The sequence below is a fragment of the Elgaria multicarinata genome, chromosome 6, assembly GCF_023053635.1.
Source record: "Elgaria multicarinata webbii isolate HBS135686 ecotype San Diego chromosome 6, rElgMul1.1.pri, whole genome shotgun sequence".
Taxonomy (NCBI): Eukaryota; Metazoa; Chordata; class Lepidosauria; order Squamata; family Anguidae; genus Elgaria; species Elgaria multicarinata.
The window spans coordinates 102,518,547-102,535,070 of record NC_086176.1 but is presented as its reverse complement, the minus strand read 5'-3'; the positions used below and the strand labels follow the sequence as shown (position 1 = coordinate 102,535,070).

Below are 16,524 nucleotides of genomic sequence, written 5' to 3'. Positions count from 1 at the left end.
AGGGGAAATAAAGGTAAGTAAAAGCAAACAACCCTCCAGCTTCACCTTCCAGTAATACTTGAGGACTAGCACCTCTCATTTTAGATTAGCTATCCACGATCTGAACTCTTCCCACTAACCCCTCCCACGCCAGTATATTTGATACCCAATACTGATTCAGTCTCTAACTGCGCTAACCCCGCCTCCAATCTCTAGCGTCTTCTCTCCTTGCCACGCCCTCTTCTATGCCACGCCCCTCCTTTTCCCTTTCGCCAATGAACAACCTACACGGTTTAGAAGAACCTCTCAAATACTTAGCTGCCCTACATGTCGCCTGATCCAAGCGTTCGATCGTTTCTCGTGAATCGGTATTGACCTGGTTCGGCACCGCATCCTCCTTTTAAGCTGATTCCGTCGCGATTTAAAAAAAAACGCACCTCGCCCTTGCCGGTGAAGAGATTTCTTCCTTCACAAAAGCCTGATATTTCAGGCAAACAGTTAGGACACCAAGCTAGAACATGGAAAGGCCACCCCTGTCCGTCCAGCTGCATTCTGGGAGGTGTAGTTTCCCTGGTCTTGAGCGCTTCGCCTGCTTTGCCATGAGAAAGGAGCGGGCGGGACTACAATTCCCAGGTGCCTACGCCAAGATGGCGGTCTGTGCCTGTCCCACCTGGGCAGGCAGCCCTGGGGAACGTGAATGGTCTTTGGGAGCCGGAAGGAGGCAACAGAGGCGGCGGCGCTGGCAGCCCCTGGACTGTGGCTGGCTTGTGGGGCTCTAGCAGGCCCTTGGCCGCCCTAGCTGCTGCTTGCGGAGTTGGGGGCGCGCCTGCTTTGTGCCCCTTGCTGTGCATCACTCTTGACTGCTGGCAGAAGGAAAGAAAGAGAATAGAAGCTGGTGGGTACATGGCTGTGTCAGTTAGTGACTCCTCCGCTGGGCTGGAGGTGTGCAGTCGCGGGGCTTGCAGTGCCAGGCGTTGTGCAGCTTTCTGGGCGTGTGCATGGAACGGGGGGTTGCTTTTTGGCTAGGAAGGTTTGGGTTACAAATTGACCAGTGGTTCTTCCTTATTTGTTATCACACTGATATCCTGCCCCCCCTCCCGCCCTCTTGCAAGGAACCAAGGGCTCACACGGTCCTCCTCCTCCTCTCCATTTTATCCCCACAACATCCCTTTGAGGTAGGTTAGACTGAGAGTCAGTGCCTGGCCCGAAGTCACCCAGTGAGCTTCATGGCCAAGTAGGGGCTTGAACCTGGGTCTACTGAGTCCCAGTCCAACACTCAAACGGCTACACCACACTCGCTCTCTCCCTCTTCTTTTCCATCCTAGGTGTGTATATATAAATAGTCTGGATATATCTATTCCACAGGTGGGTGAGGAAATTTTGCAAGCAGGAAGCAAAATTCTTAAATGGGTAAGTTTTCCTTCCACTCTGCATACGTGTGTAGGTTGGTGAACTTTTATCCATTTCCAATTTCCCCCTCCTGACCCCACTTCTACTGCTGCTAGGAGGTGCCTAGTGTGGTTGTGATGGGGGGAGCACGTCAGTGAAAAAATTGGGACAGGCAACAGCTGCACCAATACGGTCAGACTAGATTAGGTGTAGGCAGTCTGGTGCCCTCCAGATGTTTTGGGCTACAATTCCCCTAATCCTTGACCATTGGCCATGCTGGCTGGGATTTATGGGGGTTGTAGTCCAAAACATTTGGAGGCCACCTGGTTGACCAGATGGTCTACTGGGTTCTTTTGAAATATGTCCGGATTCCTGATCCAAAGTGATTTTTGCAGCTTCTTTCTGCTGCTTAGGTGAAACATTAGAAAGAAGCCTCCAACTTATAAGACCATATATAAGAGGTAGGTAGGTAGAACATGTGTGTTGCAGGCAGATGGCCTCAGGTTCAATTCTTGGCATCTTCTGTTAAAAAGATCTCAGGTAGTAGGTGGAGGGAAGACCCCTTCCTGAACCGCTTTAGAACTGCTGCCAGTTAGAATAGATAATACCAGGCTTTGTTGACCCTTGGCTCTGAATCAATGTAGGGCGGTTTCATATGTTCATGTAGGATGTTCTGTCTCGAGGCAAAATGTCAGACAGTGCTTTGAAAAGCATTGCTATATATAAAGTTAACTTCATTCCTGTGGAGTTTTTGGCAAAGTATGAGAGGGCCTAGTTTTTCAACAGCATTTCCTCTGATTCAAATCAACTTCAGCCATTGTGACAGGAATGTGTTTTAGAAATGTGTCTGCCTTTCTCCCTTTCACTGAAGCAATAAAGACTGAAATGTATTTTTATTTTGTAATAGATCCAAGGTGTATCATTGTTTTGGAGTAATTTTAGTTGCAAAGAATGTGTGGTTTTCTCAGTGTTGTCATACGTGTATCGCAATCTGTCAAACAGTTTGAAGTGATGACTCTTCTTGGTAGCTCTGATGATTCATGCCTTGTGGAATCGGTGTCATGTTTATTATACCCTTTTCCTTTCTGTTGCATCAAACAAAAGTGCATACAAAACTTAAGGTTTCTTTAAATAAAAGAGAGAGAGAATCATAGGAAAGTGTTGAGTAACTTCTACAGGGCTGGTATGGTGTAACACAGTGGATAAGGGTGCAATCCTATGCAGAAAAAGGACCTAGAAGTCCCAGCATGTCCCAGCCAGATATTTGAACCACATCCTCTGCTACTCTCTCTCTCCTCCACAGTTTCCCACATCTGCAACGTGGAAATAACAATACTCACTTACCTTATAGGAGTGATGCAAGGACTACAGCTAGATAATGCGAGTGGAACACTTTGAATATTTGCTAGTGTTATACAAATCAAAAGTATAATTGCTGTTAGTATTATCATGCCTGAAAAAGTGGTCTATGGTAAATGGCTTAGAGGAATGCTGTAAAAGATAGACTGTAGATATTCCCATTTTACAGATGGGGGCTTGAGGATGAGTTTGTGTCCTAAGTTCACCCACAGTTGAGCTAGAGATATCCACCCCGCTTCCACTTTAATGTTCACCTCAACCTACCACTGAATGACAGTCTGGCGTATTTCAGAACTTTGCATCTCCTAGTTTAAAAATAACATTTTTCTTTCTTTCTGATCAGTATTGGCTCCTTGAAAAGCTCTAACAATGGATATATTTGGAGACCTGAGGCGAATGAACAAGCGCCAGGTAAAGGAAAAGCGCGACCTGTGTGTGTGCAACCGTGCATCAAGCTTGCGTTTGGGCTGTGTTGCTTGTTTCTGTAGCAAGAATTGGCTTATTGGGGTTGGTTTCTAGAGATTACACATGTCCTGGGATGGCAGTTCTTTAGAGTCCTACATGGCATGGGACCAACTTACCTGGATAGAAAATAATAATTATAATAATAATAATTATAATAATAATAAATTGCACTAAAAATAAAAAGCTGAATTCTGTGGGCCAGTAAAAATTATACAAATTAAATGCATTTTCAAATAGATCTGCTTATTTTGTATTAATTCTTCTGCTAGTTATATGAGGTGAGGCAAAGGAAGCTATGGTAATGTAACTCTACTCCTTGACCCCTGGAAGCTCTGTTCAGCCCTCCATCAAGCTTCTGACGCATTGTCGAGCACTGCCCATGTGCTGTGAAGTCTCTGCCTTGTCTGGAGGTCCAGAAACTTGAGAAAGGATAGAGAGAGCTGAGATTCTTGGGGTGCGAAATCCTGAGTCCTGTACCAGCTCTTGCACTTATATAATAACTCTGTGAACTATACGCAAAAATTGATGTATGGATTAGCCTGCCCCTCATGCCAGTAATATTGTCAATGTTATTTGGGGGTGGGCATTGAGAAGCTGGTTGCTTTCAGTGGGCCAGGTTCAGAAGACACCTTAAACCGTGGCTTTAACCACAGGTTAAAGCTGTGGTTTAAGGTGTCTTCTGAACACGTCCCAGCTTTCTGACTTAACCGCCGTGATTAAAGCCATGGTTTAAGGTGCCTTCTGAACAGGGCCAATAGCTTCTGGCCACATCATACTTTTAAACAGCAAAAAGAAGAGTTTTCACATAAAGGCTTTGGTTAGGCATGTGATGTTTGCGAACATGGCAGATGCTGAACTCCCATGGTTTTGACATAATAGGAATTGTAAACATTTCATTCCCTTAAATGGGGGATTGCCCTTCTTAAATTGATGTCTGGGTATGTAAAATGTGAGCGCTAAGAAATAAGGTCTGTGTTTTTTGTATTTGTTAATTCTTTCCATTCTCCAATCATATTTTAAATCTGCATGCTAAAGCTTGTTGTTTTTTGTAGTAGTAAATAGGATTATTCCCCCCACCCACCTCTTAGAGCTGCCGAAAATTGCCTTGTGAGCAAACAAATGTGACTATTACATGTAGGGCACTGAGAAATAAAAAAACCTGTTTCATGTAGGACGCTGAGAAATAAAAATAAGAACTCAAGCAGTTCAACAAAAGAAGATATGGAGCAGGAGAGGATGTGGAGCCTATCTTATTATTTTGTTAAGTTTCTTGGTGGATGAGGGGTTGAGGGATGCCCTCCAACCAAATTGATGTCTTAAGAAGTTGAGTCAAATGGATCTGGCAGGATTTTCTGCTTATTGTGAAGCAATTGTGGTATCACTTCACCACACACCAGCTTGTAATTTGAATGTATGTTTGACGCTCCAAAACTTGACTTGTTTCTGACAGCTTTGCAGTGTCCTGGGGAATGTTGGGTGAGCTGTGTGTTGGCAGAAGCAATCACACAACCACTTCCCCACATGTCCAGATCTGCACAGATTCCACTCAAGCCCCAAGGTCTGGGGAGGGCTGAGTTTCTGTTTGTGAGTTGAGCTTGCAGATGTCTGAATGATCTCCATCAAAGGTCAAAAATACCACAGTGAGAACTTCCTTCTCCTCAGGCGCTTTGCTTTTCGGCGGAACCAGTTCATGCACTCTGCTGTGAGCCATCGAGGAACAGATGTGCATGTATGAACTGACCCTGAAAATTGCAAAGGTGATTGAAAAGCTAATAGTCAGTAGTCTGGCCTTTAACATGTTGTTGGCCTACAACAGGAGTCCCCAACCTTTTTGGGTCAGTGGGCACATTTGAAATTTTGTGGGTGCTGTCACAAAATGGCTGTCATGGGGGTTAATTTCCCTTTCATAAAATGTCTGCTGTGGTGGCCAGTTACAAAAAGCTCACTTCCCAGAAGGCAAACGGGTGAAGCTAAAAGAAAAGTAACTTGCCTGAGGACCTTAGTACAAGGCTGAGGTGCGACCTGAGCTCCAAAACACAACTACTCCTTTGAACCCAAATAAAGATACTGCAGCCTCCCATTTTTTAAAATTACGAATTTAAAAGTATCTTAAGAAATAAGATAAAAATCAGGAGGGGCAGGGTGCTTGGCAGGCATCACATTGGAGTCCCCAGGCCTAGAGTATGTCCTATTTGACATACTATTTGTCAAGAAATACTTTTGTAAGCCGCCATGAGAGCCTTTTTTGGCTGAATGGCGGCATAAAAACCCTTAAATAAAATAAATAAAATAAATAAAATAAATAAATAAATAAATATTTCATGGTTTTGGTCTTGTACTAAACCAAAACGTGGCTTTTCTGTTAAGAAACCAAGGTGTGTGTGTGTTCAGAAATCTGTTTTCATTTATATCCACTTTAACAATTTACCTGCTCTAAAAAAAAAAAAAAAGCTAGAAAACTGGGCCATCTTTGATGTGAGGCTTTGAACAGTCACCCTTTGCAGGCAGGAGAAGCCAGGTGCCCTACTTCTTCCACAGGGTGATTTCTTTGATGGTGGTTAGGCCAGGGTGCCCCCCCCCCCCTTTGATAATCTGTTTTTGATTGTCCTACTTTGTGAATCCATGCTATGCTGCTGCCCTCATTATAAAGATCCGGCACCCTGGGAAGATCCATGCTGGTGCTGAGAAAGCTGGAGGCAGAGAATTCTAAAATATTTACATCTCCAAATCCAGGCCCCCTTTCCACCGGAAACAAATAATCCAATGGTAAATAGGCTTCCCTGTGCCTGCATCTCTTGGTTTGATCGTGCTGGCAAGCAGCTGTGACCGTTAAAAAAAGAAGACATCTTTCCCTGCAGTATAACCATCTCTTTTCTGAGCAGTTGTAGGCATAGTAAATATACATGGGGGAAGGGGAGTCGTGACAGAGGCTGTCATTCCTTGAGGGACCCCTACCCTGGCACCTCTTTCACACCTGTGTTCTTATTTATTTATTTATTTATTTTATTACATTTATATACTGCCCCATAGCTGAAGCTCTCTGGGCAGTTTACAAAAGTTAAAAACAATAAATGTTAAAAACAGATATTCAAAAATTTAAAACCATCACAAACATAAAAACAATATCGATTAACAACTATTCTGGGGTCAATTAAAAATATTTATTTAAAAGTATTTCTTTAAAATATTTAGGATCTGCAGTTCACATAGCAAGCTAATATTTTACCCAATACTTTAGCCATCTCACTTCAAACGAATGCAGTTTTTATTGGTGCTGTGTATATATGAGTGCAGGGGGTAGGAGGAATCATAGAATAGTAGAGTTGGAAGGGGCCTACTAGGCCATTGAGTCCAACCCCCTGCTCAATGCAGGAATCCACCCTAAAGCATCCCTGACAGATGATTGTCCAGCTGCCTCTTGAAGGCCTCTAGTGTGGGAGAGCCCACAACCTCCCTAGGTAACTGGTTCCATTGTTGTACTGCTCTAACAGTCAGGAAGTTTTTCCTGATGTCCAGCTGGAATCTGGCTTCCTGTAACTTGAGCCCATTATTCCTTGTCCTGCACTCTGGGTTGATGGAGAAGAGATCCTGGCCCTCCTCTGTGTGACAACCTTTTAAGTATTTGGAGACTGCTATCATGTCCCCTCAATCTTCTCTTCTCCAGGCTAAACATGCCCAGTTCTTTCAGTTTCTCCTCATAGGGCTTGGTTTCCAGACCCCTGATCATCCCCTTTGCCCTCCTCTAAACAGGTTTTTTTAAGATGTTCAAGGTGTACAATGATGACATCAAAAAAATAAGTACAATGTTGTCAAGTTGTAAAAGCCTGGGTTTGTAATCTCCTGTTTCCACTCATCACCTCTCTTCATCTCTTTGCAGCTCTATTACCAAGTCTTAAATTTTGCCATGATTGTGTCTTCGGCTCTCATGATATGGAAAGGCCTTATCGTTATTACTGGGAGTGAGAGCCCCATCGTAGTAGTGCTCAGGTATGTCTCTTTATATGAGCAATTTTATTGGGATAGCATGTGACTTCCTCTCCACCAGTGGAGCTTGCCATTGGATCTAGGGGTAACGATTATGCTCATACTCAGCAAAGTTGGGGCCACGCTGGAGCAGGCCCTGTTTTGTTCTTTGATAGATTTTGCTGCTTATAGTAGGGGGGGGGGGGCTTTAGTCTGATCTTAGCAGAAGATCTTAATGTTACATGGGGCTTATATGGGCAAGGATTGCCATCCACCCTCTGAAAAGCTATTTGCAACAGCAAGGCATTCCTTAAAACCACCTATCTGGCTTTGTGTATGAAATTCTACTTCGTGATGTCAAGTTGTATGCAACTGATTTAAATGGATTTACTGATAACTAAATGAACCTTTCTCTTAGAATGTGAAATGGGGTTCTTGTCAAATATCAGGGTATAGCTTTAGTATCGTGGAATTTATTTGTTTTCCTTCAGTAATCCTAAACGGTGAAGTACTTTGGAAACATTCAAAATAAATATTAACCCACCTACATAAGAGAGATACAGGCATTAGTAACCTCCAGACTGGATTACTGCGATGTGCTCTATGTGGGGCTGCCCTTAAGTCCTGCTACAGAAGCTGGAGCCAGTGCAAAACGCAGCAGCTCAGCTGTTGTGAGGAGCTGCCTCTTTTCAGCACATAACTCCTTTGCTGAGGGAATTGTACTGGCTACCAGGCCAGGTTCAAGGTTCTTGTACTAGTGTGCAAAGCCCTAAACAACTTGGGACCAGGATACCTGCGAGAGCACCTCCTCCCTTACCAACCTGCCTGATCACTGAGGGCATCAGAGGGCATCCTCCTGGTGGTTCCACATGGACCTATGGCCTGATTGGAGTCTACCAGGAGAAGAGCCTTTAGTGTAGTGGCCCCTTCTCTGTGCAACTTCCTGCCCTTGGAGGTCAGGCAGGCTCCAGCACTAGGTAGCTTCCGGCACCTCCTGAAAACATCTCTGTTTCGAGAAGCCTCCCACAACTGACCAGTCACTCCCCCCACAATTGTCCTTTATTTTAAATGGAACAATTTTAATTTGCTTTTTTACTCTTTACTGTTTATACCTATGTTCACCACTCTGGAATCTTTTTTAGATATTGAACAGTATAGAAATATTGTAATAAATAAATAAGAGGTCTGTAATCCAAGTTTCCCCGCTCTTTCATTTTTAGTGGCAGTATGGAGCCAGCCTTTCACAGAGGAGACCTGTTGTTCTTAACAAACTTCCGCGACGACCCCATCAGGGCTGGGGAAATTGTGGTCTTCAAAGTCGAAGGCAGAGACATTCCGATTGTGCACAGAGTAATCAAGGTTCACGAAAAGTAATGGCAAAAAAACCTAACAACACTGAGCTCTTTCATTGTTGCGATCTTGCTTGGTTATTAGCCGTAGAATTATTTAGAAGGAATAGGAATTTGCTTTTAAAGTAAAACGAGGAGGGTGAGCTGGGCAGAGAGCTCTTGGGAGTTATTTGACCATTAAAGCTAAATTTTTGCCCTTTAACAATGATGGGGGGGGGAGTTTGACAAGCCCCTATACGTATGAACATTGAAAGGTTCCTGTAAACACGGTGGGTGTCTTTAAACTGTTTCCCTTGCTGTATGGCAGCCCCCCTCCCCTTCAGGGCAATGGCGTGGACACATCCCTCCCACAGATGGCTGTAGAGGTGCACCATGGCATGGGCTATGCCTAAGGTTGCTGGCAGGTTTGTCTTGACTCAGACAGGGCAGGCAGAAGGTGTCCACCTGTCTAAGTTTGCTTGAAGGCTTCTCTGTATCAAAACAAAGGGCTGCTCCAGTTTATACAAAATCGGACCCATTCACTAGTACAGGAAGTAGCCTCATACCAGGTCAGATTGTTAAGAACATAAGAAAAGCCCTGCTGGATCAGACCAAGGGTCCATCTAGTCTAGCATTCTGTTCACACAGTGGCCAACCTGCTGTCGACCAGGGAACCGCAAGCAGGACATGGTGCAACAGCACCTTCCCACCCATGTTCCCCAGCAACTGGTGTATATAGGCTTACTGCCTCTGATACTGGAGGTTGCACTTAGCCATCAGGACTAGTAGCCATCCATAGCCATTGTTTGTCCATCCAGTTTCGTGTTGTCTACTCTGGTAGCATATCTCAATGGTCTTGAGTGAAGGTCTTTCTCAGCCTCTGACCCTTTTAACTGCAGAAGCTGAAGATGAGACCATGACCTTGTGTATGCAAACCATGTGCTCCCCGATGAACTATGGCCCTTCTCATAATTTCAGAGCAGTTGTCTATATACTAGCCAGTAACAGACCTATCCTCCATGAATTGCTCTAATCCCACTTCCATATGTCGCCCAAATAATTGGTATCTGGCTTTTGTAGATGCCTGGCAAATGTTGTCTGCTTCTTTCCTCATCAAAACTTCCCTAAATTGAAAACGCCTTTTTCTTGATAGCCAAGTGTTTGTTATTTAATAGCTTGTTCTTTTTCACATACACAGGTTCCTGTTTTCCAGGTCAAGGAGCACATTAATTGCTCTTAATAGGACAGGTATCTGCTTACTACATCTAGTGTTAAATAGATATTCCTTATTGTGACTGCTTGGCTGAGGTAGACAATTAACACGCCAGGGGAGAAATCATTGTTTAGATCTGTCAGCAAGAGTCCTAAGATGAATGCCTCGATATTTATTAAAACACAGGAAGGGCAGCTTGTACATACTTAGTATCTCCTAACCCTGCCTGCTCATGCTTTGCGAATGTTTTAAGTCAGGACTATCAAATGAGGTGCTGATGAATTCGCTGTCCTGTTGGCTTGCAGAGAAAACGGCAACATCAAATTTCTGACCAAGGGCGATAATAATGAAGTCGATGACAGAGGCTTATACAAAGAAGGCCAGAACTGGCTAGAAAAGAAAGATGTTGTTGGCAGAGCACGAGGGTGAGTACTGGAGCAGGGTGTGGCTCCTGCTGCCTCTGTAACGATGGACAACATACAGGTGATGCTTGAGTAGGGGTAGGAGGAACCTTGGGAGGATTTCTGCCTGGTAGTCTTGTTTTCCCCCCAGGCCAGAATTGTGAATTTCCACGAAAGATCCATCTATTCTGACATTGGCTAGTCTTTATGCTGCCAGTTTTTCATTCATTCATTACATTGCTATACAATAGTCAAAGCTTTCTGGGCAGTTTACAGAGATTAAAACCCTAAAAAAAATGCAATATAGTAATGTAATATAAAACCACAATATAAAAATAGACTGCTCAGGTATGGCCTTTCTTCTACTTTAAGCGATTACAAACCATCACATTCTCAGGCACTGGCCGTGTTCAGAAGACACCTTAAACCATAGCTTTAACCACAGTGAATAAGCCTTTTTGTACTTTATTCACTATGGCTAAAGCGGTGGCTTAAGGTGTCTTCAGAACACGGCCACTGTAGGCCTAAGGTAGGTAGCCTTCCCCAACCTGGTGTTCTCCAGATGTGTTGGACTACAATTCCCTGCATTCTCCAGTCAATCTGGATGGCTTGGGAATGTTAGGAGTTGTAGTCCAACACATCTGGAAGATACCAAGTTGGGGAAGGCCGGCATAAAGGATAGAAACTTTTTTTAAAAAAAGAAAAACGTTATTTTAAGCAAAAGCTCTGAGGCATCAGGAATACTTAGAGCAAATGTTGCTCATGCCTGAGCTAGCTTAATATTATAAACAGAAATGCTGCTTTAAGCTGGGCTATAAAGTGAATTTATTCTGTTCTGTTTAACTTCTGTCAATCAGGTTTTTGCCGTATGTTGGAATGGTCACCATAATCATGAATGACTATCCAAAATTTAAGGTAAGTAAAGATTTATCTCTGGAGGCAATTCTTCATGCCTCTGGTTTGCTCATTTTCATTACCAAGTTTGGTTAGAGAGAAGGACGTACCACATAGGTTTGTCGCATTTGCTGGCTTCTGCCATTTCTGGACTCCTCCTTTGTGGGGCTGCTCATGTCTCTGATATTTGATCATTTTCGTCTGTTTACAACGGTGCAATCATTGGCAGCGCAGCGACTGCTCATGTCATTGAAATAAATAAGGCTTCTGCGTGTTCATGAATCTTCTCTTATGTAAGCCTCATTCATTTCAGTGGAGATTATGCAGTAGAAGTTCCTAGCAGATTGTAGTCCATATACAAAACAGGGAATGTTGGCCTTGCACAAATGTTGTCTCAGGTTCATATTTCTGAGCAGAATGGGGAAAAGGGGAGAATTTTGTTCAGCGTTTAGAATCACACTGGGGAAATTTTGCAATCATGCATTTAAACGGCCGAGAAAGTTACTTTGTTTGAAAATAAGTGGAAAGCCTGGATTTTCATTACTACAACCACCACTGGCAGGCTGCACAAAAAAATCCTAGAAGCCACACATAGGTTAGAATAAAACGCTGGCTCTGTTCAGAAGACACCTTGAACCATGGCTTTAACCACGGTGGTTAAGCCAGAAAGCTGGGCTGTGTTCAGAAGAAACCATAAACCACAGCTTTAACCATGGTGAATAAATCAGAAAGCCTTATTTACTGTGGTTAAAGCCATGGTTTAAGGTGTCATCTGAACAGGCCCACTGACTGTCAGACTGGTGGCCACCCTCATATGGAATTCCCTGCCTCTGGAGGTCAGGCAGATGCCAACTTTGTATTCCTTTCGGCACCTGAAAAAGTCATTGTTCCAGGAAGCCTTTCCTTAACAAGCCATGGTTCACTTCTCAATTTGCTTTTTTTAATAATCTATTTTAAGGTGTTTTATTCTGCTTTTATTGTATTTTGAATGGGGAGCGGTATATAAATATTGTAAATAAATAAATAAATGATTGCAACAACTTGTATAAGGAATAAGGATTGTGAAAGACTTCATGCATACCTACAGTACAGTTTACCTACCAAGGAAGTCGATGGCAAAATGTCCATTGATATAAATAGACATGTGCCATCTCTTAGAATCATAGAATCATAGAATAGCAGAGTTGGAAGGGGCCTACAAGGCCATCGAGTCCAACCCCCTGCTCAATGCAGGAATCCACCCTAAAGCATCCCTGACAGATGCTTGTCCAGCTGCCTCTTGAAGGCCTCTAGTGTGGGAGAGCCCACTACCTCCCTAGGTTCTTTTACTTGCTGATTTCAGTGAGAGCGAGACGCTACTTAAAAGCAAGAAGTTACAATTCTTCAATTATAACAACATGCCAGTGGTTCTTCCAGTCACTTCCTAAGAACCCTACATGCCTGTAATACATCTAGGAGAGGGCCCATAGTTCAGTGGGAGACCACACGCTGTGCATTCAGAATGTTCCAGGTTCCGTCCCTGGCATCTCCGTCTTCGGCCCTGGGTCCCTCTAAATCAGTGTTGTTGAACCTCCTTCAGCCCAAGGGTTGAATTCTGTGTCAAAGAAGTTCTCGGGGGCGGGGGCCATTCCAGTGGTGGATGGGGCTGAAGGCCAAAGTTGGGGAGCGGCCAAAGAGACAGGGCCAAATATATTGTAGCTCAAAGCTCTTACATAGAAGAGGCATTTTCACCTTTTAGGATGGGGTGAAATCTGCACAAAAGCGAGGAAAACGTGATTGGAGGAAAGGGGATGAGGCCACAGGAAGGGGGCGTGCCCAACTGGGGCATTCCAGGCGGGCCGGATGTGGGCCCTGGGCTTGAGTTTCTGCACCTCTCTTCTGGATGCAGCCTATAACTCCTGTCTTCTCTGTCCATTGGATATGCTGCCTGGGGACGATGGGAGTTGTAAGCAACAACGTCTGGAGGAATCCAGGTTGAGGAAGGCTGGTGCAGACGGTCCTGAGCTAGATGGACAAATGGTCCGACTTGTCATAGTGCAGCTTCCGATGGCGCGTGAGGCAAAATCACGCCATAGAGTTTGACCTGGATTCTTCTACAAGCCACAGGAGTTCCGTGGTCAATGTGCGGTGCTTCCTAGGCAGAGAAATCAAAGTGGAAAGGGTCCTCCGAGAGTAGAGCATTTGAAAAAACCCTGCTATACCGTGCGATCTCCCACCTCTGAATTCCGCAGTGCCTCTGGGTGGCCTCTGTCTTCTTACAACTGCACTACTAATAGCACAATCCTAGGCAGGTCTACCGGGGAGTAAATCCCACTGTGTTCAATGAGGCTTCCTCCCTAGTAAATGTGGTTTTGACGTCCGCTTCAGGAAATGCTTCCAAAAAACCAATATGTAACTTTTGTGCAGTCAAAAGCCAGAGGGGAAACTAGCCACATGTCATTTTTACAAATAGACTTTCTTCTTGCACAACACTTCTTTAAAAAACAAAACACAAAACCAAATAAGGTTGCCATCAGTGCATCTTTTGCAGAAGGCCGCCTGTAGGTATAATTTCCACATGCAATTAGTCATGCAGTAACACAGCATATTCTGTGACGCTCTCAGACTTCTGTTTTAATAGCGATTTGAAACAAACCAAGTATCAAATATTAGATCTTTAATCAAGTGAGAATATCTTTACATCTATATATATATATATATATATATATATATATATATATATATATAAAACGCTTAGGTGTGTTTCCGTAAAGGCTTCAGCTGATACAGGTTGCTAAGCAACAGTAACAACGTGTAACGTTAGCTGATACAGGTTGCTAAGCCCCTTGCCCGACTCCTCCGGGCTTTCCAAGGTAATCCTACCCCCTTTTCTGCCTCTTCTTCTGCCCCCCCCCCCCCATGAAGGGGGTAGCGCCACAGTCTGGAGCATGAGCGAGGCAGGGCCGGAGCCCTTGGTGGCTGGGTGGGAGGCCGCTCGCCTGCTGCGAGCCCAGGCCCCGGCCTAATCTCATGAGCTAATCCCAAGGCTGACAGGAACCCCGGGGAGAGAGGGTCACCTGCTCCCCCAACCTCCCTGCCTCCCAGGTCTGCCAGACGGCGCTGTATCGGTGGCCTCCAAGCAGCCTGTGCCCCCGCAATGATATTTAATTAATACACTTTAAGATATGCTACAACAGCGTATGTTAAGCTGGGTACAGCTAGTATATAAATAAATACACTCCTATTCTGAACCCCTGTGTGCTTCCAGAGTGCACTCAGAGCTGCTTCTCTGTTCAGTCAAAAGGGATGTGCACAGTATTGATTCCTCAGTTGAAAGGAACATATCAGCCCTTTTGTGTGTAAGGCTAATCCATGAGTTTATTGGAGCATCCTTGCAGGCAATTTTGACAGTGCTGAGCTTTTCATAAACTAGTACTTTAATATCTGGACCGTCTTTCCCCAGCCAGCATTGGTCATGCTGTGTGGGATGATAGAAGTTGTACTCCAACATAGCTGGAGGGCTCCAGCACGGGAAAGGTTGGTCTAGTGTAATCAAAGATATATTTTGGAACGGGATATCCAGTTTCTGAGGTCTGATACTGAGAGTGCTGCACATTATACAGTAATAATCCATGCATTTTCTTCACAGTATGCTCTCCTGGCTGTCATGGGCGCATATGTACTACTGAAACGGGAATCGTAAAGGAACATGGGACGCCTTGCACGACTCATGAGCATAGATATACGAAGAGATACTAATATATTTGAAACGTCCCTGTGTCTGTATATAATCCGTGGTGTGCAAACAATATCGTATTGTCCAAATGCATTTTCCTGTTCATCTCGCAACCCTAAAAGCTTTGTGGATGAGCCCAATTGGTTTCATTGGAATGAGCTTTTAAGTGTTCTTACGGCTGCGGCCTCTTTGGATCACAGCAACGTTCATTGGTGTTTGTTAACAATATTGTTTGAGTTCCTCCATGTCCTCACGCTTGCTGTCAACCAAGAGCAATGGCAGAAATACCGGGGGGTGGGAGTGGGTGGGAACGACCATGCAAGCTTTATTGTGTGTCTAAGGGGATATTGGTTGGGGGGCGGGGCGGGGGGGCTTGATGAAAAGTTCCCAAAAGTAGAATATCAAATCAGCAAAACAGATCAGCATGATTGTTTTGAAAGCATTTTAGACAGTAGCTTAACCGTTTTGAATATTGAGTGAAATTCAAAGGTTCCCTTTGAATATCTCTCCACACAAAAAGATCTGTTTACACCCTTTACACCCACCCCATTGCCAAGTGGTTCAAGTAGTCACATGCAGTCTAGTCTTGAGAATGAGATTGCCAAATATCCCATGGTCCTGTTACCATGCTTCTAACCAAGGTGGAGTTTTTTTTAAAGAAAAAATGGTTTGTTGAGTAAAGGTTGCACGGTGGAGCTTTTTGCAAGAGTGGTACTGTTGAATCAGGCTTGCTTGAGCAAAGCAGCATGACAATCTTGGCATACAGTAGCACTATTTGAAGTGAGCTCCTTGTGTTATACGTCAGCAGATTTCAAAGGGCCCATACAGGTGACCAAACTCGCCTGGGTGAGTTCCAGGTTCCCCGAGGTAGCTTGTTCATCTGCGTCATGATCAAGCGGCCAGGAGAATTTTTACTAAAGACATGTGATTTAGAACTGTCATGTGTAATCAGGAACTATTCCCATGTCTGTATACCCAGGAAAATGTCTTGTGTGAATTAGTGATGCATGCATCTAATTTCTTGGCAAGCCTGATGCATGAGATGTAAGCTTTTGGGAAATGATTCAGATTCATAGAGGCCTACTGGGAAGTTGGTGGTGCTCCCAGGGCTAGAACTGTATGTGCTTTGGGGCAGAATTAATGTAACTTCCTATTGGCAAATCCAGAAATCGAATATTCAGAGCAGCTTCTGGGCATAGATGTTTGACTTACATTTTGACACATGTATAAAGCTTCCCAAATTGCTACTTCTGTCTTGGTAGTGACTTTTTTTTTTAAGGGGGGCATCTCAGTCAATACCATATGTACCCCAAGTAAGCCATGAAAGTAAAATACCTGGGACTGGTGCTAAGCTTGACACCATTTGCTGGTAACAAAAATAAATAAAACCTTTATTGAGAACTTTCATTATTCAACATATTCAACATATTTACAACATAGTTGCAAATGGGTCATTGAACTGTAAGTGTATAACATCTACAAGAATAGTGTTTGGAGCCTAATTGACCCCACAGTTTCTAAAACATATTGTGCCATTAACTTGCACATAATGTCATTGTTGCAGTTACATAAATGTAACAGGGCAGTAAATCATGTGTAGTGAATTTTACAGAACCTGCAGACATAGCAGACGCTACTCAAAGAGCCTATGCACTTTCCCCAATTGCAGAAGTTGGATAGAAAAAACAGTTACATGAAGCACATAATTCTGTCATTGCTTCAAGCTCAGAGATGACACCTGTCCGTCCCTGGCATGACAGGCTGCCTCTCTGTGTCTCAGCCAGGCTGGCTGTGTTTCTAGACTCAACCCAGGGTTTA

General features: G+C 44.0%; 1 protein-coding gene across 3 annotated transcripts; it reads left to right on the top strand.

Annotated features, from left to right (window-relative positions):
* The first annotated feature begins 648 nt into the window (after positions 1-648).
* Positions 649-16,123, top strand: SEC11C (SEC11 homolog C, signal peptidase complex subunit). Of its 3 annotated transcripts, none has more exons than XM_063128191.1 (8): positions 649-874; positions 1,345-1,389; positions 3,071-3,138; positions 7,070-7,179; positions 8,376-8,525; positions 10,002-10,121; positions 10,955-11,012; positions 14,620-16,123. In XM_063128191.1, the coding sequence occupies exons 3-8, from the start codon at positions 3,097-3,099 to the stop codon at positions 14,671-14,673; spliced, it is 534 nt and encodes a 177-aa protein (XP_062984261.1). In that variant the 5' UTR covers positions 649-874; positions 1,345-1,389; positions 3,071-3,096; the 3' UTR covers positions 14,674-16,123. The 3 variants fall into 3 exon arrangements, with proteins under 3 accessions (XP_062984261.1, XP_062984259.1, XP_062984262.1); XM_063128189.1 differs by having other exon boundaries at positions 1,305-1,389; XM_063128192.1 differs by lacking the exon at positions 1,345-1,389.
* The last annotated feature ends 401 nt before the right edge of the window (positions 16,124-16,524 follow it).

Coding starts and splice junctions, on each gene's coding strand:
- SEC11C (XM_063128192.1), top strand. CDS start 3,097: ATGGATATATTTGGAGACCTGAGGCGAATGAACAAGCGCCAG. Junction 7,180..8,375: donor CCCATCGTAGTAGTGCTCAG/GTATGTCTCTTT, acceptor TTTCATTTTTAG/TGGCAGTATGGAGCCAGCCT. Junction 8,526..10,001: donor GTAATCAAGGTTCACGAAAA/GTAATGGCAAAA, acceptor GTTGGCTTGCAG/AGAAAACGGCAACATCAAAT.